The sequence below is a fragment of the Marasmius oreades genome, chromosome 8 (genome assembly GCF_018924745.1).
Source record: "Marasmius oreades isolate 03SP1 chromosome 8, whole genome shotgun sequence".
Taxonomy (NCBI): Eukaryota; Fungi; Basidiomycota; class Agaricomycetes; order Agaricales; family Marasmiaceae; genus Marasmius; species Marasmius oreades.
Window position 1 is genome coordinate 589,131 of NC_057330.1, and position 24,606 is coordinate 613,736.

Consider the following 24,606-nt stretch of genomic DNA (forward strand, 5'->3'; position numbering starts at 1 on the left):
GAGAACTATCCGTCCGTAGGCCGCCGAGGTCTTGATTACTGTTTCGTGATCCGTCGAGGGTCTTAGCGTTCGTGTCCGCCGAGGACTTAGTTTTCGTGTCCGTCGAGGGCAATAGTCTCCAATCGTTCGAATTAGTCTTACCGTAGACGAAATTCATAGTCCCACTTAGTCCACTGGACAATAAACAGAGCCCCTACAAACCTTAGAATCCTGTAGCTGTGGTGTTTTTACACTTGCAGTTACACATTGATTTCATAAGAACTTCATACGATACTGAGACTGTGATCTTGTGCGTAACCTTTGCCAAGCAGTCCACCCTTGCAATCTTTCCTGGTGTGTAGAGTTATTGATAGACTTTACACGGAGGTTTACTAGTTTTTGGGTTGATTTGGTGTTGGTGCTACTCCCGTAGCTCTGATATTAGGTTGACTCTTGAGTGGTATTCTTCGCCCATTAACGGTCCACCTACGCCCCTATGCCCCATTTAGATCGCTCGAAACAGACTAGGCCTCAACGATAAAGTCCATGAAATTCCCAAAGCTGAAGCTGAGAAGGAGAGGTCGGAGAAGGAGAAGGCCGAGAAGAGCAAGACTGCTATGGCATCTCAGTATGTGCCTGCCATCGGCCCTTGCTCCTCGCCACGATTTAACTGAACTGCAGATCCCCAATCTCTTTCGGGTCCCTCTACCTAGCAGGTTTCTTGCAAGCCGGAAGTCCTCCTCACGTCGCTCTCATCATTCCTGAGAGCGAGGAAACAGGCTTCATGATGCATATCACAATCAAGCCTGGCGTTTGGACTTATGAAACTATGAACCAGAGGATTAGAGGCTCTATGACCTTCACAACGCTTCTGAAAATTCATGACGTGTCTGCTGGGGCTATCACGAAACAGGAACTTGATGACATTAGGAAGGAAGTTCCCCCTCCTCCAGGCTCTGATAGCGGCTTTTGCTTGAGCTGGACCATCGAGGTCGTTCAGCGGCTTCATGATCGACGCCTTCTCAGCCTATCCTCTGCCCAGAATCTCAAACAAGAATTCTCCGAGTTCGCCGCTGGAAACTCCAAGTTCGCCAGGCATAACTTTCTTCCCAATATCGCTGTCTCTAACTATTGTGCCTGGCAAGTCCTTCATGTCCGTGATAATCTTTATTTCTGACATCACATCAGCAAAATGACATAATGCTTTTCGGCTTTTTTAGGCTTTTTTAGGCTTTTTTGATGGCAGGCAAGCCACAAGCCACTTTTTTGTCACTTTTTTAACCATATATAGATAGGTGAAACCGAAAAGCTGTCATTACGGTATTCAACTCTTTTCAAATTTTATGTAATTCGATTTAATTGTATTTGAGCGTCCGCACTCGGCACTGACTTGTCCCAAAAGGGACATAGATTTCAGCTTGTCGGCTTTCTCGTATTTTTGGTGGGGAAAAAGCCGAAAAAAGCCAGACAAGCCGGCAATGACTGTTCACTGATGCAAGGACTTCAGAGTACTAAGCCACCTATAATAACCAGAATGTAAGTCTCGGATCTGACCTCGACCTCCGTGAGAATCCGGGCTAATATGTAATGCAGAGAAATCTGGAATGACTCGGATGACTCCTTGACGGAATGACTCGTAGACGTATTTGTAGACGTATTAGAAACTTAGACAAAAAATGGACAACCGTACTTGTACTTTAATCTCTTCTCGTGTTTTGCACGGATCCGACTAGATCATGCTCGTTGGTTTAGTACTGAGTAAGTTATCACTTCGTACAAAGGCCTGCTAGTAGTCCACCAAGTGGTGCGAGCTTTTGGTCATACAATCTTCAAGTTTTCAACTCCACGACTCTCATCGCCTTTGCACAAGCTGTTGCTCCACATGTCCCGACTCGCAACGAATGGCTCTACCACAACACCTCAAGGCCTCACATCCGAACTGGTTCGATGCATCAAAGGCAACACCCGCGACACCACATATACTTCAGTTTTTTCAAGTCTATAACGCACACTAGCTAGCGGTGGTCGACGTCAGAGGAACTTGAAGATGCTTGATTGACGCTTTAAGAATCAAGTACAGTAGTTCAATCAACTATGGCCCAGCGCGCGCCGCTAAAGTATCGGAATCTGAGAACGTGTTCTCCATTCCCAGTCCGCATCCAATATGTCGTTGTACTCGACAAAAACCGCCCGCATTACCCTCATCCATTCCGTATCTTTTTCGAATTCTAACCATGTCCCTTTCAACGCATCCCAATACGACGGCATCCAACCAGCTTGCTCCCAATCCACAAAAGATATCCTGCTCTGTCCTTCACGCCAGTTTTGAAGCCCACCTTCGAAGATGAGATTACAGATATTCATATCTCCGTGACACATGGATATAGGGATATCAAACCGTTCAATGATAGGGGAAAGAATAGGGCGCAAAGCGACTAGATGTGGTATATGACTGTAGCCCATTCCCAACCAAACCTGAGATGCGAATTCGGTAATGGGCGAAGAATACCACTCAAGAGTCAACCTAATATCAGAGCTACGGGAGTAGCACCAACACCAAATCAACCCAAAAACTAGTAAACCTCCGTGTAAAGTCTATCAATAACTCTACACACCAGGAAAGATTGCAAGGGTGGACTGCTTGGCAAAGGTTACGCACAAGATCACAGTCTCAGTATCGTATGAAGTTCTTATGAAATCAATGTGTAACTGCAAGTGTAAAAACACCACAGCTACAGGATTCTAAGGTTTGTAGGGGCTCTGTTTATTGTCCAGTGGACTAAGTGGGACTATGAATTTCGTCTACGGTAAGACTAATTCGAACGATTGGAGACTATTGCCCTCGACGGACACGAAAACTAAGTCCTCGGCGGACACGAACGCTAAGACCCTCGACGGATCACGAAACAGTAATCAAGACCTCGGCGGCCTACGGACGGATAGTTCTCTAGTTTTTGACCTCGACGGTCTCGTATAGTTCAAATCAAATCTTATCGTTTCACTGCACAAAGACAGGGCAAATCTCTCTATTGGTGTCAAGAGCAGTTACTCACGGGCAACCCACTCAGGACTTTCCTACGCACGGGTAGTACTTTTTTATCTACGGATACATGAGCTGCTTTTATACTACTTCTACGCTAGCTTTGTAATCCTATCTCTACTTGTTTTATCTCTAAAAATAATGCACCGTAGCTACGAATCCATGCGGAGTCTTATCGCTAGGGACTGCTACATGTGCAGAATCTTGTCTACGGAGCTTTTCCGTATTCGAATCATATGTTTTGGACCAATCTGGACCGTTCTTCATTCTTGTTTCAGCATGTGGAATGGACCTACATAGGCGTACCATATGGTATTTCCTGCCTACGGACCTTATCCTACATTTCGACGTTATCAAATCATATGGACTTAGTGTGTCCAAGTAGTTCCAGCATATGGATCCAGAGTTCCGAATCGCCATAGCACATGAACAGCGCGGGCTCCGAGATCCGTTGTTCATTCCTGCCAGGTTCCTAGGTACTCTATCTGGGATCTGGGATCTGTATCATGTCTTTTTGTCTTTTCCTCAGATCGGGACTCGATCTACGGTCATATCAAATTTCTCCTAGTCTGTGTGGTCCAATGTCCGATTTCTTGTCAACTAAATTCCCCGTAGAAGTAGGTACTCCTAGTATGAAGGTCTTTTGACTTTGTTAAGTTCTGCTACGAACGGTTCTGTGAAGACTACAAGTCTTCTAATAGTACAATCCCTTGATATGCCAGTGCATAGTAGAATGTAGAGAGTAGAACTTGGTGAATTACCGCTTAAGTCCTCTGCTCATAGTGTTCTACAGGTTTCGAACGGTCATACAGTTTTCTGACACGATCTACGGCTCTCTCTAACTGGTCTAGCTGCGCCGACGGCACATCCTACTAGCGGCACTAGCTTTAACTAGCAATTCGGGCTCACTCTAGTTCTTAATACGATAAATATCGCTCCGTAGCACCGTTTAAAGTGCAAAAAGAACCGTGTAGCATAGTCAACTAAGTCGCATTATCTCCCCCAAACAAAAGAGGACTGTCCCCAGTCCATCTACGGACTGAGCGCAACATCATCTTCTATCGTTTGAATTGATCTACGGCTTTTTCATTTAGTAGTTCTACTAAAAGCCTTCAAAATGGCCTGTAGATCTACTTAATCTTATCTACGGTGTACACTCTAGTGTACAACCATCAAGTCTCTGACTTAGAGAAATTTTGAGCTCGAGCTCTACGCTGACCAGCGCTAATGTTCCCAAAAAGGAAATGTTCCGACATCAAAAAGATTTTCCCACGCCAGAACTCCTACGATGCAATGTTCCGTCGTTAATTACTTCCATCATTTCTTAATTATGGCCTCATCATTCTGTAGATGATTTCAACAGCCTCGAGGCTTTAATTTCCGTAGATCTGGAATATTCTACAACATTCTGCGATGTTCTACGGTCATGTGCTGGTTCATATGTTGGATTTGGCTATAAAAACCGCAGCAGTTGGACTTAGCAGAAATTTTCATTCCTCCCTTCTCCCACCTGCTCTACGGTCGCTCTTCACCGCCGTTCTTCATATCTTCTTTGTCACTGTCCCCAACATCTTCGAGGTGAGTGGGGACAATCTACGGAGGCTTTGGAGTCTGCTCCGAGGCCCGTAGATTGTCTCTCTTCTCATATGTTTTTACGGTGTCGCATACTAATGCGACGCCGTAGATCACATCCAATGCCGTCGAAACAAGATAAAGGCAAAGGAAAGGCGCCTGCTACGGAGCCCTACATCCCGTCTCCTATAATCCTGGACGCTCTGGAGGCCAACCTCCTCTTTGTTCACACCTGGATCGGAAGTCTAAACAACCGACTTATCGCTAAGGTGACAGAAGAACCTCAACTATTTGAGGAGTTCCGAGAGAACGGCTCTTTTCTGGTGTGTCTTCTCTTTTTCTAGCTACTTGGTGCGCTCTAACTCTGCCGTAGAACGACCTTTATCGCCAAATTGTCCGATTCAGTGAAGAAGACTGGATTTCCCCGGCACTTCAACTAATGGCAACACTCACTTTCCTGGCCAATGATTGGAAGGTCCCCGGAAACGAGTGGCAATATGGTCTAGCCGAGACCAATCGCTTACTCGACCTCTACGGTGTAAGTTTCAACTCCCATCTTTGTTCTTTTTGATCTTATTTTGCTTCTGTAGCACTTCGATTTTGATTCGGAAGCCCCAGAACTTTATCTTCCGAATGCTCCCAGATCAACTCTGCCATCTACGGTAAGTTTTCTCTATTCATTTTTCTTTCTTGAACGTTCAGCTTTCACCGTAGCCCCCTTTACCCGCACTTCTGGTTCCTCCTGTGGTAGCTACGAGCTCCCAGGATGTGGTCATGGGTTCGCCCCAGGCAACCAATGTTCAACCTGCTTTCGGTTCATCTGAAGCGGGTCCCTCTACGCTTCCAGTTGCTGGACTATCAAGGTCGGCTTCAAAATGCAAGGTATGCCACTTATTTCCTCTTATTTGCCTGTTTGTCTTAACGTATCTAGGCTCCTATCTCGCCTACGGCTGGTCCTTCGCAACCAAAGAAGGCCAAGGCTGCTCGAACCTTCGTCAAGAAAGTCGCCTTTGCCGAAACTTCTGATGATGCGGGGTCTCCCCCTCCTTCAGTACGTTCTTTTCCTCTCGATTCATTTCCTTAGGTCTGATGCCTTAATAGCGCTATCAAACCCGATCTCGCGCTCAAAAGCGCTCCACCACCCTCACTTCCGATTCCGAGGCGATGGCGGTTGATACTCCTACGGAATCAATACCCGGACGAGCTTCCAAGGGTAAAGGCCCTAAGAAGACGACCGAAAACCGAATTCCATCATCTGTAGACGAAATGTGGACATCTTCCACACCCTCACATGCCTTTCCCGAGTCTTGGATCGGGGAAGCTTGAAGTAAGTGCTCCGCTTCTATTCCCATCATCTTTTCTTACACCGTAGATCAGACATGGATCTCCAGTTTGATCTTGGAGAGGCTAAGTTGAGCCTTGAATCAATTCTGAAAGCTGGCCGTTCTGTAACTTTTGTGAGTTACGTTTTCTTTTCGTTCGAGTCGTATACGTTCTTTCTAACTGTCTTCGTTCAGTTTGATCGTCTAACGCCCTGTGGCCGATGCACCTACTTCGGCTACGCAGATTGCAAACCGATCTGGGCTGCCAGTGGCAAGGCTGGGCGTAGACCGACTTGTGCACGTTGCTTCGCAGGGAAGCAGAAGTGCTCTTTCTTTGATCCAGACAACTCACGATCTGGATTGAAGAAACTCGAAGCCGCTTCTAGTAATAACCTTCGTAGGTTTTTCCTATGATTCGTTTTCATTTCATTTCATTTAATTTCTTTTGTCAGTTTTGGCCAAGATCGCCCTACGGCTCGATCGCGAACTACGGTCTTATGAACAGATTCAGCTGGCCCAGAAGACCACTTACAACGCTGCTAAGTTGGTCTGGTCAAACATTCAGGAGAGTCAGCGAGCGCTACGGGCAGCTGGGAGGGATCCAGTCGAAGTATTCAAAGGTCTCGGTGACGATGAAGACTTCAAGATGACCCCCTCCCAAGTTAAAGCTCTTGGTGAGGCCCTTGGTTGGTCTCTCTCTGGATCTGCAGTAGAAGAGGTCGTAGAACCTGCTTCTTCTTCTGTTCCTTTGGTAAGCCTCATTCATTTCTCATCTACGGGGATCCCTAGGATTCATCCTCGATTCCTTTATTCTAGCCGTCCAGCTCTACTATCAATCCACCAGCTCCCATTGCTACTTCTGGAGCTTCCGAGAAGGATAGCGCAGATGAAGAGGAAGAAGAAGAGGGTGAATCTGATGGTGGTTCATCAGACTCTTCTTCTGCGGAGGCTTCTTCATCTATAGCCAAGTCCAGTACGGTTCAGGACGCTGAGGGCGCTGAAGATCCTCAAGTACAAGAACCCGTAAGTCAATCTTTTAATCATGTTCTATCTTTTATTCATATTATTTCTAGGAAGTAGCGATTACAGCTCACGACTTGATCGACGATGAGGCCGAGGAAGCGGTAAGTCTCTTACTATCTTTCCGTAGACTGGTTCTAATCATTTCTATCTAGAGTTCCAAAGATTCAAGTGCCGATGAAGAGGAGGAGGACAGTGAAGACGAGGGAGAATCTTCGGATTCTTCCTCTCCCTCTGTCCACCGCTCTCTCGATCCAATCTCTACGGCGGTCATTGCCAAGCTGGATCAAGACAGGCGAGCCGTCGAGAAGGCATTTGGCCTCCAGATGCGCCGCAAAAGGTAAGTTTGATATTTCCATCTTATACATTCAAAGTCACTAACTCTTTACTAGAGCTTAGTAGTTTGGACTCCTTTCAGTATCAGATTCACAGTCATTTTCATGTCTTCTTGGTTGTATCGATAGTCTACTCTTATTGTAGCTTTCTTGATTCTTGTACTGGGCTTATAACCCTCTTATCTTGTATTTTGGCACGCGCTACGGCGCCTAAATCCTTCTCTTTGTAATATCATTTCATATCTTGTAGTATAATCAAACTTGTTTGATTTGTATACTGTGTGAACTAAGTTCAAATGAGCTCGACTTGAAACTCTAATTGTTAAGTCCAAGTCTCATCGGCCATAGCTCACTCATCTCTATGCTCGGAGTTAGATGAATCTATCCGTAGCACATTGTTCAATCATTCCTATCGCTATGCATCTCTCGTGTAGGTTCTCGCTTATAAGTTTTTCTAAGCGATGATTATCTTTTCAGGATCCGTAGGTACACCCGTATGTTCATGTAGGTGTTCAAATCGCAAAACTTGAATCTACGGTCAAATTTTCAGGAACCTAAGGTACCTCTCCCCCAAACAAATGAGCAGTCAACTCCTGTTGACTAGATGTTGGATCCGGGAGTCCTTTAGGACCATAAGGTAGAGAAAGTCATCTACGGCTGGATAGTAGAGCGTAAAAGGTATAAAAGGTTGACCGTAGATAGTCAATTCTTCACTACCCAGCTCTACCAGCATTCGTAGTAACCAATTCTCAACTCTTACATTCTCATATTGATTTAAACATGTCGACTCATAGCGAATTTGTTCCCACTAAAATCTGGGTCGAACGTGCTGCTCCGATCATTGAACAAGTCAGCCAGTTGCGTCCCTACGCTAACAAGCTGTCTGCCGAGCTGTTCACCAAACAGCTTCTCGACGTTGTGGTACGTTCAGCACCGCTCTTTCATCTCTGTTTCATTGTAATGCTTCTGCCGTAGGTTCAGACCAAGCTCCAAAGCTACCAGTCTGCCAAAGACAATGTCGCGTTCGATCTTTATCGCAACGTCGTCGAGATGGTCACCGCCGACATCGAGCAGTTCTCTCTCGATAAGAGCGTCGACTTCGCAAAGGCCAAATCCTTCTACGTCGAGATGTGCTCTGTGCGCAACAAGGCATCTGCTATCAAGCACAAGAATGTAAGCTCTTATTTTATTAATCTTTCTAATTTTCAATATTGACTTCGCCGTAGGGAGCTAGCTCTTCTCGCAACGAAGCTACTATCGAAATCTCTGATACTGAAGAAGCCAACAATAAAGTAAGCCCTCCAGTTTGTTCTAAACCTATCTACGGCTCAATCCTTTTACCAGAATGACGACTTCAAGATGAAGGACGCCACTAAAGGGAAGGATCCTATGAAAATTCGCATTTCCAAGAAGAAAGAGGTCCGTAGATCGCATTATTCGTTTCATATAAATCATTTCTAATCTTTCCGTAGATCGAAGCAAAGCCTGCTAAGAAGGCTCATATCGATAAGGCAGGCGTAGACCTTACGCCCGAATCCGAGGGTGAGTGTCCACCTTGGGACCGTCCTCTCTTTATTCGTGGCCGTAGCATCACTTATGACAACTTGTTGGACAGAGGAGAATAAATGCAGAGAGTATGCATCTCTCTGTACTCAAGGTCATAGCCAGCATGCCGGCCCATTTTGGTATGGACTCCCTTTCTGCATCCGACCTCGCCGCCATTCAGACCCTCCTCCGTACGGAGGTCAATGCATCGGCCTTTTCGATCCTTCACCAAGGAGCAGCGTACCGGGCAGCCTACGAAAAACTCGTCGAGGCAAATCAGCTAGTCCTTTCCCGCCTCGCCCTTTCTGTCGAACAGTCAGCTACGTCGACTTCCGTACAGGAGAGGTCTACAAACCAGCCTACTGAGGCGGATGCAGGTGCTCCTATGGAGTCTATTCAGTAGTGTATCTTTCTGTAGATCACTCTATAACAATGGCTGGCTGTAGCGATAAAGGGTGTCCGCTCCTTTCATATTACTGTCATTTCGTATACTTGTGCACTAGTTAGATTTTGTTCAAATCTAACTGGATTTTTCGGTTTCATATGTTCAGTCAGATCTGAGAGAATCTAACTTTCTTCTTAGCAGACCTAGTAACTCTTACTGGATCGTCCATTGGATCCTCAGATTCACTAGGTAGCTCAATTTCATTATCATTTTCTGCCGTAGCTGAGGCATTACCATTCAGCCTCAAGTTTTGAGCCCTGTCAAAGATGTAGTCCACTCCAAGTTCGTACTCAGTTGGTTCATCTTCGTTAGCCATGGCTTCTAACTCATCTTTAGATAACTGAATTAAATCTTTTATTTCCGTAGGAAGGTCAATGTGGTATCGCGCTGCGTGAGGTAGGATGCGAAAGGCTCCATATTTTCCCTGTAGCAACGTTCCATCCATTTCCGCTAAGATATAAGAGCCACCTTTAGTACGTTGAATGACTACGCAAGGCCCAAAGTATCTAGGGAACATTTTCCTATCCAAGTTCTTCTCAATAGCGGTATTCCGTACTTGAACCAAGTCTCCGGGTTCAAAGTTTAAGGGTTTTATAGTATGTATATATTCCCGTTCGTACTTGATCAAGCGTCTACGCTTTTCTTCTGTAATTCTATCTCGCATAGCCGTTACATGCGTTCTGTGTTTAGCCAGAGCTTGCGCTCGAAAGCCAATTAACTCTTCTCGTGATAGAAACCTATTAGGTAGTTTCACTAGCCACGTAGATTCCACAATATCAAGCGGTAGTATAGGTTCTGCACCGGTAACAAAGAAGTAGGGGGAGCAACCTAGGTCTTTCCTAGTTGTTACTCTATCCGCCCACAAAATATGCTTCAAAAACCAGTACCATTTCGCAAGGTCTCCAGCTACGGCTTTCGAAAGCGCGCTCCGTAGATCGAAATGCGCTCTCTCAATCTTTCCGTTTGCTTGAGAATTGTACGGTGAAATCTTAATGCTACGGACACCATATTTGTCCGTAAGCCACCTTGCCATAGCAATCATTTGTGGTGCATTATCCGTAACAACCTCCTCGGGACAACCCCATCTACTAATGATATCGTCAAAGAACCACTCTGCGAGTATTCTGGCTGTATCACTTTGAATAGCCCTTGCTTCGGACCATCTCGATAGTGCGCATCGTCCGTGAACAATCAGTTTACAACTGTTGCTAGCGGGAGTCATACTCAAAACATCTACATGGATCACTTGGAACAGCGACGGTGTGTGAGTAACCACTGGTGGTATTCTCAAAAGATCAAGCCTTCGATCCTGGCATTCTTGACAGCTACGGACAAACCAATCTATGTCCTTGTCCATATGTGGCCACCAAAATCGTTTCTCTATGATCGACTTAGTCGCAAACATTCCTTTATGTCCTAGATGATCGTGACTTGCTACGAGCATCCACATCCTCTTATCAGGAACTACATACAACCTATGTTGTGTAGAACCATCCGTAGACCGTTTGTAAAGTCTCCCATCGGGGTCTAGAAAGAATTTCGATCCCAATGTAATGAAACTGTTCATTTCGTTTTTAGATAACTCGCTTACAAAATCTGCTTCAGGATCTAGAAGCCACTCTTCAATTTGTGGAACTTTCTCATCGAACCTTTTAATCTCATTCGTATATTCATGTATAGGCTTATATGGATGAGAATCATTCCAACTGTCATCTACGGCGGGCGGAACCACTGGTACTTGCTTCAAAAATGTTGAAACATAGTCTGGAGGTTTCCGTAGCGCCCAATTTCTTATCTTATCTACAAAGTTTGCTTCATCTACGGCAGACCGTAAGTCTTCTAAATAGCAAAAGACAGATGTAGCCAACTTTGGTTCTTTCTCAGCTAATGAAACCAAATAACCTGACCACGGATCTATATCATCCTTGAACGTATCAAAGTCAAAAGGTTCATCCTCGATTCCATCTCCCATTCGAAACTTTACTGGCTGACCATCGTCGTCGACCAGGAATTCTTCCCATCCTTCTGGTCTAGGCGTAGATATCCCACCAGGAGGAGGTCTCGAAAGTCCATCTGGACCATGTACAAGTCCTTTAATATGAACTAGTTCAAAATGATAGAGTCTGATCTCTTCAATCCATCGGTTAATGCTAGCATTCGGAGCACTATCCGGATTGTTCAACATTCCTTTAATGTAGCTGGCATCCGTTTCTACGGTCAACGGTCTACATCCAAAAGTTTGATACTTCGACGCTCGTAGCGCCATAAGTAACCCGTAGAGCTCTCTTTTAGGTTGTGAGAAGCGAGCTTCTCTCTCATTGAACGTTATAGACCCAAAGTAATTGTAGAACTTCATTTTTGGATTTTTGGGGTCTACTTGGTACAAGTAATAACCTACACCGTGCCAAGACGAATCTACGGCCAAAGTGATACCCGTCGGATTCTTATAATCGATGGGCCGTAGCGCGGGTGCATCACGGATTCCATCTTGAACCTCTCGGACAGCTTCACAAGCTTCCTCGTTCATTTCAAATGGTACAAAAGCTCCAGTGAGCTTATTCAATGGTCTTGTCTTCTTAGCGTAGTCCTTAATGAACATGCGCATCTGTCCTGCAATCCCCAGAAATGATCGAATATCAGTTTTGCTTCTGAAGTTTTTTGGATCCCAAGAGAGAATGATCTCTGCAAACTTCTCTACAGGTTTTTCACCGTCGTAGGACACTCTATGGCCTACTACCATTCCTTCAGCGCAACAAATGAAAGCCTTTGGACCTGAAAAGGTACCTCCTGCATACTTCATGCGCTGAACTATTCGATTCACGTTCTGTAAATGCTCCCAAACGAATCTACGGATGCCTGGATTTTCAGGAATCACCTCGTAGCCTCCGTCAGGTAACTCATATCTAGTACTAGGTCCTCGTATAGGTACGTCGTCAATGTATGGTCTAGTAACATGAGGAATTTCTTCCCGTAGAATGTACGTTACATCCTCATGAAACAAAGGGACTGAATTAGTCCATCCCATAGGTAGTTTCACTAATCTATAGGGGCCAAAGGGCGTTTGGAACGTAGTAAAGTCTCTCGATTCCTCGTCGATAAGCTTTTCATCGTAGCCAACCCAAATGTCTAACATTCCTCGTCGATAAGCCTTTCATCGTAGCCAACCCAAATGTCTAACATTCCTATACATGCTCTTCCGGAAAAGCTACTAGCAATCTCAGCTGTTCCAGGTGGAATCCCAGAATGCTGAATCGTGACTGCATTCAATGGTTCTAATGAATGAACCAGCCGTAGACTCTTTCCATCTTTCTTTAGTACCATGAACCACTTCGATCGATACGACGACGTAGTAGGTTCGTATACTCCTGCTGCGATTTTGTCCTTCAAAATCTGGCAGACTTCTTCGTAAATCCCAGGTGGAATAGGGATATTACGCTCAACCCAGGGCTTGTGAGGCAACACTGGAAACTTAATTGGCGGGAAGAAATCTGTACGAAATGTTCCACCTTCGTCTGCACTCCAAGCGAATCCTTTCTCTTGGATTTTCATCAGATGGTGTACCAATTTCATTTCTTCGGGCCATAGAAAGCCTTCATTATGATTCTTTTCTATGATTTCCCTACGTTCTTCTGTATACCGTTCTCCTGGACTGAACTCAGGAGGGTGCGGCGATAGTACTGGCATCCCTTCAAGCGGATCCCCAGTAATATTCCTAAGAACTCGGAATTCTTCTGGCATCTTAGCCAATTGTGGTCGGACTTTAAGTGCTACTGGCTTATATTTTCCATAGACCGACTGAACTGTATGTTTTCCAAGCGCCGTAGCACCCTGGGAAACATAGTTCTCACGCTCCATAGACTGCGAGCTACTCAAGAATGTGCTATATGAATTCGTAGGAAGACTTTCTCTTGAAAGCTTTCCTTCTAAGTTGCGTAGAGCAAGCCCCATCTCTTGTACACATGCATCAAGTTCGATAACGTAGGCATTCAGAGAGTCCGTAGACGATAGAATCTCATCTATCGGGGTTTCGCCCGTATAAAGGTCCTTAGGAAAGTTGTCTATAGTCCCGTAGACTTGCAACCATCTTTCCCTATGAAAAGCTAGTTCATTGAACAAAGTCTTTCCACGTTTCTCAGGATCCTTAGCTAACCTATCCAAATCCAAGGCTATACATTCGCCGGTTTGGTAGTGATTTTCGTACATCCTTTGATGATAATCTACTAGCGCAGATGCTTCATTTAGCATTGTATCAAATGCATTTTCATTTTCAACCGCACCCCCTACAAAACTTCGTAGTCGGAGCAACGGGGGTATCAATCTATTTGGATTTTCTTCGATTTTCGACGCATCAGCGAGATCTTTGAAATTCGTACTAAGCGAATCAACAAGTTCACATAGACTATGGGTATCTTGAGCCTTCAAAAGTAAAGCTCTGCCGTCTACGGCGACCTCACTAAGCTCATCTATCTTATCTTGTTGAGAAGAGTCCGATCGATGTGCCAATTTTTGGCTGTTGAAGCCTTCGAGGGTTGAACCTCTTTTAGTAGTACAAAGCAACCGTTCTCACTCCGTAGATTCACCGTGTATGGAATCTAGGGAATTCGAAACTAGTGCTGATGAATATAAAGAAAGAAAACTGTCCGTAGCACAAGGAGAAATAGAAGCACTGTTTTTGTGTTTTGTATCTTCTGTGTGTTTTTAGTCTTTTTCGTTTATATCAATGTTTTTCATCACTCTCGAATCAGACTGCCTAGTAGTCCTTTCACTATTTGAAGCTTCTATGAAGGCTCCAGCCAGCTCCGTAGGAGAGAATTTTGTATTTATCAAATTTTTATATTTTTCAATTCGTGGAACACCGTGAGCATCTACGGATATTTGTAGAGCCACCTCTCCTTGATCCTCTATCAACTCATCAAGGTGGACTGAAAATTTGAAGATTCAGTCCCTCGTTGTTCTCTTTCTTTCTGCGCTTCCTCTGAACTCTGCGTCCGTAGGGTTGGTTCCCGCTTAGGTTTTATCTTAATGCCTTCCCCTCTCATGTATGTAGGGATGACACTTTGAATTCCTTTGTTTGGGCATGAAACCGTAACCCACTGATCTCCATCCTTGAAGTTTTGCACTTTCGATTCCGTTAGGACATCGAAAGGTCTACCCAAGAGAATCTGAAAGGGAGCTTTCTCCACCACATGAAGTTGCAAGTATACTGTTACTTCACCAAACTTGAAAGGTACATTTCTGCACACTCCCAGTGTTGGTTTCAGCTGTCCATTGGCAGACTGCATGTGAATCACTGAATTCGGATCCCATTGCAAGCCTAATCCTTGAGCAACCCATGCGTCAATCGCGATTATTTGTGATCCACCATCGATCACCGCTTCTACTCTTTCTGTAGAACCGTTAACCTCAGGAAAAACACATCTGAGTCCCTCGGACAATCCAGCTACTATCACGACCTTCTGCTTTTCTTCAGAATCTAACTCGGTGCGATAAACTTCCACAACATCTCGGTGAACTACTGATCCCGCTTCCAATCCGTCTTCTTCCTCTTCCAAGGTTTCGAACAAATCTACGGTCTCAATATTATCTACTTTCACGAACTCTGCTTCTTCATCAAAAGATTCCTCAGCTGCCGTAGAGTCTTTTATCGGATAGTCTAACGTTTGAAGGAACGCTTTATAATTCTTCGTTCGAACATGCTTATTCCTAACTCGCCGTAGCAATGCCTTTCGGAACTCTTCTGAAGCTGTGAGCTTGTTCAAGCAGACACTAGCCGGATTGGCCATCATTTGGTCAATTAGGTCTTGTATCACCCGTTGCTTATATCTTTTCGTTTCAACATTTTGAAGATTTTCCGTAGACGCTTTCTTCACGTTTTCGGAATGAACCTTCTTAGATTTTGAAGCACCCTTGTCTTCAGGAATTACGCTTCGGGGCAATACAGAATCCCTTGGTTGTGGGACATGTTCTACGGGTTGAATTTTATCGAATACCCTAGGCGGCGGAGTAGAAGGACGTCTATCGACCTGCGATGGAGGTTCTTCTTCATCCGATTCTGCTTCTTCTTCTTCAGAGACCTCTTCTTCGAAAGGCTTTCTCTGGGGTATCACATACGGTTGTTTCTTTAAGAACGACGGCGTAGATATTACTACTTGGGGTTTTGGTGGTAATTTTATTTTTTTGGGGTCCTCCGGTCTCCTCTGGGTATCTCGAGATCTATCTCTCTTATCTGAGGAGTCCATCATTGGACCTTTTAGTTTTTTGAGCTGTCGCCCGACTGGCGACGAGTCTCTACCTCCAAAGCAGCAATTCTCTGTAACAAAACTTCTATCGTAGGCACAGATTGACGGTCTGGGAGATCATCATCAAGATCCAAGTCTCCCTGTAAGAAGAAACTGGTCTTTTCAGCACCTGGCCATCCCTTCTCTCTAGCGATAGCTCTAATTCTGTCTGCTCGTGATTCTTTCTTCACTGGATCAGGCGGTGGGAGGTTATTCCCATCGTACATCTCCAATCTATTCGTATGTTCATTCTTAACTATCCACTTCTTCTGGGATAGCTCTTGTGCTTGCCTGCATTCTCTCCAGAAATGCCCGGGTTCATCACAAATAATGCAATTTTTGTCCATAGGCCCCCTATACGGCTGCCCTGCGGCCGTAGAGTTGGATGCGATCTGGTTCGAAGGCCTAGATCCACCGCTACTCTGCCCTTGGCTTCCATTATGATACGCCATAGCTTGCATGTTTTTGTAGAAGTTAGGCTGACTGAAGTCAGGCATCTTCTTCGAAAGCTCAGAAACTGCACGCACGAAGTCGTTCATTCGAGTATTCTGTGCGTCTACGGAGGCCAAAAGTTTCATTGTCAACTCGTCAGAAGCTATTTCCTTCTTGTACGAAGACAATGGAGCTATCGTAGGCTCGATTTTTGCACGAGTGATCAAGGGGGTTCCTATGGGAGCCGCCGCTTTCACTCCTAGAGTATAGCTAACAGGATCTAAGCCCTGAGGTGCGTAGCAATCGCCTACTAACTCATTACTTATGGTCAAAGCCATATCCCTAACTTGGGAGAAAGCAAAAGGGTCTAGCTGGGAAGCCACCCACCCACTATCTACTTCTACGGGCTTTTCTGCCTGCAGGTTTCGAACGTAGTGAGGGTCCCGTAGCCTCTTTCTGATCTCTCGCCAGAATGTCGGGTCTAGACATTCCGCAAACTTCTGTACTTTCTCTCAATTTGACAAACTTCCTGCAAGTTTGTCTGCTTCAAACTCAAACTCCATATTAAACGAAGTAAGCTTTTGTAGCTGTTCTTCTCCTATACCAGAGAACCTAGCCTTCAACAGATCTAAATTCTCCAGTGCTCCTATTTCTAAATCCCTAATCGACGGGAACGAATCAAACATCTCTTTCTCAAAGGCGGCCCAACTATAGCCTCTCGTAGATGGCAAATGATGTGCCAGGAGTCGAGAGGTCTCGAACTCCATTTGAATCATTGCTAGAATGATAAAAGATTCATCTAACTTCCAGCCCTTGACTTTCCCATATTGTAGGATAGCCGCCATCCATTCCCGTAGATTTCCAGGATCTAGACGGTTGAATGTGGGGAGCCTTCGTTTCGACGTATCCTTGTCTAATTCTTTCAAAGCACCTTTAGAGAACTCCGTCCAGGACTTCTTTATCGGTCTTTCTTCATCTGGCACACCTGCCGCTACTGGGTCATTCGATATATGCTTGTTAACGGTCTTTCAAGAAATAAACTCGGGTTTAGTTCAAAAGAATAAAACTCTTCTTCCTGTAGGTCGAAGTCTGAATTGTATTCGGAGGGTAGAGATGATAACGGTGAAGAAAATGGTTCAATGTCTTCAGTTAAAATCTCTGGGGTTTCATATGGGGTTTCTAATGCTTGGTTTCTAGGACCTTGCGTAGATCTTGTATCTCGGAAAGCTTCTCTTGGACTTCTGTCAAAAGAGAAACCGGGGTTTCTTAAATTGTTTGGGATAACTTGGGTAGCTTCTCTTCCTTGCGTAGAATTGCGCGTAGATCGAGAAGACTGACCAGCTCTCGGTACTTGAGCTGGGGTACTAGATGCTAAAGCCGTAAGACTATGTGTCTGTAAGACTTGTTTGCCAGCCGCTAGTGAAGTGCGAGTATTACGTCGCTGTGAACTAATCTTTCTGAGAGAAGTTCTTTTGGTTTTTGTTGTTTTTGTAGTTCTCGCCGTAGGGCTAAAACTACCGGAATTTCACAATATTTCGTTCGATACTGAATGTAATCTTATTTCCACCCCCTGCGGTGGTCACCAGATAATGGGCGAAGAATACCACTCAAGAGTCAACCTAATATCAGAGCTACGGGAGTAGCACCAACACCAAATCAACCCAAAAACTAGTAAACCTCCGTGTAAAGTCTATCAATAACTCTACACACCAGGAAAGATTGCAAGGGTGGACTGCTTGGCAAAGGTTACGCACAAGATCACAGTCTCAATATCGTATGAAGGTTTTATGAAATCAATGTGTAACTGCAAGTGTAAAACACCACAGCTACGGGGACTCTAGGGTTGTAGGGGCTCTGTTTATTGTCCAGTGGACTAAGTGGGACTATGAATTTCGTCTACGGTAAGACTAATTCGAACGATTGGAGACTATTGCCCTCGACGGACACGAAAACTAAGTCCTCGGCGGACACGAACGCTAAGACCCTCGACGGATCACGAAACAGTAATCAAGACCTCGGCGGCCTACGGACGGATAGTTCTCTAGTTTTTGACCTCGACGGTCTCGTATAATTCAAATCAAATCTTATCGTTTCACTGCACAAAGACAGGGCAAATCTCTCTATTGGTGTCAAGAGCAGTTACTCACGGGCAACCCACTCAGGACTTTCCTACGCACGGGTAGTACTTTTTTATCTACGGATACATGAGCTGCTTTTATACTACTTCTACGCTAGCTTTGTAATCCTATCTCTACTTGTTCTATCTCTAAAAATAATGCACCGTAGCTACGAATCCATGCGGAGTCTTATCGCTAGGGACTGCTACATGTGCAGAATCTTGTCTACGGAGCTTTTCCGTATTCGAATCATATGTTTTGGACCAATCTGGACCGTTCTTCATTCTTGTTTCAGCATGTAGAATGGACCTACATAGGCGTACCATATGGTATTTCCTGCCTACGGACCTTATCCTGCATTTCGACGTTATCAAATCATATGGACTTTGTGTGTCCAAGTAGTTCCAGCATATGGATCCAGTTCCGAGTTGCCGTAGCACATGAACAGCGTGGACTCCGAGATCCGTTGTTCATTCCTGCCTGGTTCCTAGGTACTCTATCTGTGATCTGGGATCTGTATCATGTCTTTTTGTCTTTTCCTCAGATCGGGACTCGATCTACGGTCATATCAAATTTCTCCTAGTCTGTGTGGTCCAATGTCCGATTTCTTGTCAACTAAATCCCCCGTAGAAGTAGGTACTCCTAGTATGAAGGTCTTTTGACTTTGTTAAGTTCTGCTACGAACGGTTCTGTGAAGACTACAAGTCTTCTAATAGTACAATCCCTTGATATGCCAGTGCATAGTAGAATGTAGAGAGTAGAACTTGGTGAATTACCGCTTAAGTCCTCTGCTCATAGTGTTCTACAGGTTTCGAACGGTCATACAGTTTTCTGACACGATCTACGGCTCTCTCTAACTGGTCTAGCTGCGCCTACGGCACATTCTACTAGCGGCACTAGCTTTAACTAGCAATTCGGGCTCACTCTAGTTCTTAATACGATAAATATCGCTCCGTGGCACTGTTTTAAAGTGCAAAAAGAACCGTGTAGCATAGTCAACTAAGTCGCATTACCGTTCAAGAGGGAAAGTAACTGACACATACTTCTATCGCAAAGAACTAGGAAAATAGGGGTGGTGGGGTTGAGAACGAGGTTGAATCAGACCTTGCAATGAAAGTGAATGAGACTCAGAATTCACCTGTATGTGCGTAACTTTGTTACGAGAACAACTTTGTAAGGTCATCATTCGAAGAGAGAGTAGGTAACATACCAAAAATCGTGTTCTTCCCTCCATACTCCTCCCTTGCATCCGTACAGATGAGAGATCCAGAGTTGTGTTCTTGGACTTTCTTCTCGTACCTGCAATGTTCGACAACAGTAAGGTAGGGCCCCATAACAGAACGACGAAGAAAAGGTGGTGACGAACCAGTTGATGAAATTTGCCCATCTCTCTTTCCCTCCAGGACTCTTCATCCATTCTTTGTCTAGTTTAATGAGCTTTTCGTGCAGCAGTTCAGCAAGTTCAGGGAACGTTGCCATTGTGTCTTTGTAAATCTCGTCGTCCAACCTGCAACCCCCCAGAGGCGTTTCAGCTCAGTCTCTAAGTTTTGATACAAGTTGAAAGTGGGAGCTTTTACTTGGTCAGTCTGAGCTCTCTGGGAGGAACCTTTTCTAGGAGATTCCAGTACATCTGTACGAAATAAGCTGAGGGAGATAGAATTGTCCGAGAACACGAGAGCGTACTTGAGCTTGTCTGACAGCTTCTGTAGGGAGCCTAAACCACCCAGAAACGAATCAGTTTGATTTCTTACCTTCCTCTCCCTTCGATGACCACGTACTGTTTTCCGATCTATTTAGGAGAGGTCGTAAAAGCTTCCTAAACATTAAAGGACACAAGACACACTTCAATCTGAGCTCTGTTTGAGTTGAATCTTTCTGCCATACTTGATTTCAGGGGAAAAGCTGATTGAGAGAAGGGTTTATGGATGAAGAAAGAGTCCAAGTTGTATGCAATGCCTGGGAAACGTCCTTGGTGTAGAAGGCCATTAAGGCCGTGCTTCACGGTAGGTTCCGGACTGAAAGACTTCTCGACCCACCTTAGGCAGGAGTTTGATAGGTGCCGTAAACACCTGTTAGGTGGGGTTTTAGTCGTGTGGGAAATAGACCTAAGAGGCCCTGCTTCCAAAGTGCACTCACGGCTTGACTCTTACGAGTATACATCCTTGCTACCAGCATTGTAGGTTCTCCAGGCAAGCTCGAGTAGGGTACGCCCTATCATCGTGATATCTCTAAAGTTTCTGTCATCATGACTATTCGGAGGATTGTGAGCTTGTAAGGCATTTGATTCTTGCACTGGTGTAAACAACCAGTTGGTGCGTATTTCTTGTTCTGATTTATGAATCTACCTGCTATTGCTTGGTTTTTTTCCAGTATTCAGTCATTCGTACGATATAGCTCAGCGAGTTTTCACAGTTCCTAATGCTGCTGCCAGAAACAATGTGCTCAGGACTTGGGGCTTTATAGGCAGTATGTACCCATCGTGTTTTTGCAGGTCCATGCTCATGACCTTTGTCCTAGCGCTTCTGATCAACTTCAACATTTTTCAGCTCTCCTGAGTTGTACTAAGGGCCGCTTCTACACCTTCCTGTTCATACGGCCGACTCCGCCATTCATAGCACCCAAGCCGCCCGTAACGACAGTTGTTCACCGTCGACTACAATGCTACTCACAATCGCGGTCAACCACCAATCCGGTGGAGAGTACTGAATTGGACGCCAAGGAACACAGAAGATAGAACTATTCTGTGTGTTATGTACAGCAAGTTCAAGGATGGGTAGTGATTGCACAGACTAGTTTTTGAATATATGGGTTGATCTTGTAATGTCATCATACGATAAATTTAATAGTATAAATTCAATTGGCGTGTTCGATATGACGGTGGAAATGGAGATCTTGGAACACCGGCTAATGAATAGCCGGCAGTTTTAGGAGATTTCCACAACATGAATCTGAGTACCATAGGTGAGCTAGCCATTCTCCCGCTTAGATATTCCAGTTTTAGCATTTTCTGAGTGTCTACATAAATCTATCAAGAGCTGGCTCTCTACAGATTAAAAATGAATTGGTGTGAAAATTGCTCTTGTTGAAGACTCAAGACGCGTCTCAAGTACATGGTATGGATAACCGTAACCTAAGTCCCGACCTATCCTCACCTAAACTCGGTGAACCTATCATATATAAGTTCTCTAGATATTCCCTGTTGAAATCTGAGAATGAAAAAGTATTTATAATGAGCCCGGACTGGAATGATGTGAACAACTGACCTTGAGTAAACATGTCCGTCGTCCAGGAACCGTTGTTTGGGTCGTAGAGGTATGAGGGGTCTGCCAGGGCTCTATTTTATTACGAGAAATATATAATATACATATATATATGTAGACAAACTAGTATCTCTATGCTTACAGTTCCTCAAATTGTTGAGACCACCCCCAACCCGTGTTTTTGAAGCTGCTCGTACCTCGAGCTCGTTGTCTCAGCTTGTGAGTTGTAAGTGTCCAAAAGATCTCACAGAGTAATGAATGACTGCACCTGATTTATTTTGGATAACATTGTACAAATATTTGATTGTACGGTTGTACATGTACTCGAAATATAAGAAATTGAAAAAAGTTTTAAAAGGGCGAAGGGTAACCAGTGGACAAGAAGTTTAGGAGGGTCAGAGTAACCAGCTAAAAAGAGGAAAGAGAAGAGTGCAGCAGAAAGAGCCGATGCTGCAACTTGGGTCGATGAAACATGGTTTCTGAATCGCTGCCCAGCTACCTGAACGCACTCTTCACCTGACCACATGTGACCATCCACACCGACCAGGTGCAGGTTTCCTTTCCTGGGCACGGGCATACCAACTAGTAAACGTGCGGTCTGCATAGGCTCCTCGGCAGGCATTGCATGTGCAATTTGTAGGATTAAGATTGTGTTGTGTGTTGGGTTCTATGTATTGGATGACTGTCAGTGACAGATGGAGATCGTTTGTCGATGACTTGGACATAAAAATTGTGGGAAAGGCAGAAAAGTGCACGGTGCTGCGTGCACTAAGCCAACAGGACCTGTACGTACCTAACTCTTATGTTGTATGAGCATACTCTAGAGCAGAGACAAGGTCCCGTCCTTCATTGGATAATTTTTGAGAAGCAAAGCGCAACGAGAACATGTGGGAGGAATAGCAAATGTGTGGTGGTAGAACGCGAGCAGAGGATAGTGTGGAGCGATATCGATAATCGGGAGATGAGCGTCGCACATACTGTAAGAGGTGGGTAAGTGAGTGACAAGCACACTCTTGGTGAACAAAACAAACCTGTATAGGCTGCAGAGAGCGCTACAGCAGACGCTACAATGAAGGAGGATGGGCGGAGCGAGGAGGGAGCGAGAAGGGAGCGATAGATTGGATGGACGAAGCAAAAGAAGACGTTATTGCACTTCGGAAGCGGGGCCTCTTAGGTCCATTTCCCACACGACTAAAACCAGGCCTAAGAGGGGGTTACGTCACCTGTCATGGCCCTGCCCAAGGTGTCTCGACCTGGATTGTGCAAATCCTTAATAATAATTACGATTACCAAAAACTGATGGAGCTGAGTCAGATTCTGTAGGAGAAGGGTGATATGCACTGCACTCACCTTCCAAAAACTTCCTCCAAACTACCCACTGACGTTTCACAAACTGCAACAAGGTGCAACTCTTTCGCAACCAGCTGGACGATCTTACTGAAAATAATAGGTAATAGAGAGCCAATAAACATGCCGGATCCGACAAGAGTCGATGTGGGATACCTCTATCTCACCGCTTTTGCACCGCATGTTGGTCTGATGGTCCCAACTAGTGAATCTGCCGGAAAGCTGGTTCATATCTGAATCGATCGTAACGTGTCCCCAAACTGGAACTTTCAGTGCAGAGATCAGAGGATTGAAGGCGACATGTTCATGACCAGCCTTCTGAAGATAGGAGGACCGATAGCCTGGGGAATCTTGTCAGAGATGGCACAAACCGTAGCGGTACCGCAGAACAACTGCTTTGGAGAGTGTTCTCGTTGGGTGACGCACTTGATTGAAAAGCTGAATGAAAATGAGTCTTTAGAAGTGACGAGTGTTGACAGGCTTATGAAGGAATTTGAAGAGTTTGCTGCAGGAAACAGAGCGTTTGCACGACGTGACAAGTATCCAAATGTTGCCGCCTCGAGATTTTGTTATCTGTCTCAGTAGCCAACTTGTATATAATAAGTAGGCTCTCTCAGATGTTGATATTTCTACAGGATTCGAATTAGTTTGAAGTAACACCGTGGGCTGTGTTCAAATTCCGCTGCTCATTTGCATCTGAGTCATTCATTTATGATTGGGTGGGGAAAAACGGAAGAAAGAAGCACTAAAGAAATTTATCTGCGGGTTAAAAATCGAAACAGAAGATTCTTGGTTTAAAATAGAGACTCGGAAGGGGAACCAATAACAAGGCTTCCCGAGTCCTCCATAGGGAACAGTTTCACGTCCGCAGGACATACCGTACCCTCCTTCGGGAGAGTTCCATTGGCGAAGTAAGTGGCAATAACTTGGGAAGTACAACTCGATGGGACAGCTAGTGAACTATGCTGGAGGTTGATGTTACAAAAAGGTATGTCGATCAACGAATTGAATAGCACTAATAACGCTGTGTAACACCACTAAATATGGCTAGTAAACACACCTCAAGCACAAAGTGCGCAAACCAAAACCACACCAAGAAGAGTATACACAAGTGTAAGGGGTGGAGGTCGGTATTCTTAAGGCTTTAGTTTGCACTAAGAGGCACTAAGAAAGAGAGAATATAGGGATATTCGGATTTTAAGGTTCAATCAAGTTTCTATTCCTTCTTATCAAATGACAAGACAAAACACTAATTCAATATTTCAACAATAAGGATTCAACAAAGCTTTTCTCCAGACTTCGCGAAGTTCAAGTTCAAGTTCAAATTTCCGATCAAGTCCAAATGCAATTCCAATTCAATATAAGTCCAAATTGACTTCAAAATCCAAGTTCAATTCCAATAACAATCAAATCAAATCCAAATTGCAATAGGTCCAAATCAATCCAAACACAAAACACAGAACACCAAACTTCGACAAAGTGAGGGGCAAAGGTAAAATCCTTGAGCTAGCACTAGTAGGTGAACTGCGTCTCCGCTCGTAGGCTGCTGGAGGGAAAATTCCTGCTACCCTCCCTCCTTATATACACTTTTCAAAATAAAAATAATAAAAGTCCAAGATATGTAGTAAACTTGAGAATAATAATAAAATCCCTTTCAGTCGAACAGAAACTCGCCTAATCAGGCATAATACAAGAGATTGTGCCAGAAACCATGAATAAAATAATAAGCCAAGAATCCCCTGTCTGTATCCATGTTACGATGACAGAGCCTAGACTTCCCGAGGTCTCCGAGTTGCCCACATATCCTTGGAAACATATCTCCTATGTCACCCTCGTCCTGTTGTCCTCTAAATAAGGACAGGAACCAGTCGCCGCTCATGACATATTTCCTGGGTTCCTGTCTTCGGTAACAAC

The 24,606-nt window shown here is 44.7% G+C and overlaps 3 protein-coding genes across 3 annotated transcripts; 1 reads left to right on the forward strand and 2 right to left on the reverse strand.

The window, feature by feature from the left end:
- Nucleotides 1-596: 596 nt before the first annotated feature.
- E1B28_012101 (uncharacterized protein) lies at nucleotides 597-1,156 on the forward strand (the record flags this gene model as incomplete). Its single annotated transcript, XM_043157175.1, has 2 exons — nucleotides 597-607; nucleotides 661-1,156. 2 exons carry the CDS (start codon nucleotides 597-599, stop codon nucleotides 1,154-1,156), a joined length of 507 nt encoding a protein of 168 aa, XP_043004541.1.
- A 935-nt stretch (nucleotides 1,157-2,091) lies between these two features.
- On the reverse strand, nucleotides 2,092-2,442 carry E1B28_012102 (uncharacterized protein; the record flags this gene model as incomplete). Its single annotated transcript, XM_043157176.1, has 1 exon — nucleotides 2,092-2,442. The coding sequence occupies one exon, from the start codon at nucleotides 2,440-2,442 to the stop codon at nucleotides 2,092-2,094; it is 351 nt and encodes a 116-aa protein (XP_043004542.1).
- A 16,800-nt stretch (nucleotides 2,443-19,242) lies between these two features.
- Nucleotides 19,243-19,564, reverse strand: E1B28_012103 (uncharacterized protein; the record flags this gene model as incomplete). Its single annotated transcript, XM_043157177.1, has 2 exons — nucleotides 19,243-19,384; nucleotides 19,452-19,564. The coding sequence occupies 2 exons, from the start codon at nucleotides 19,562-19,564 to the stop codon at nucleotides 19,243-19,245; spliced, it is 255 nt and encodes an 84-aa protein (XP_043004543.1).
- Between the last annotated feature and the right edge of the window lie 5,042 nt (nucleotides 19,565-24,606).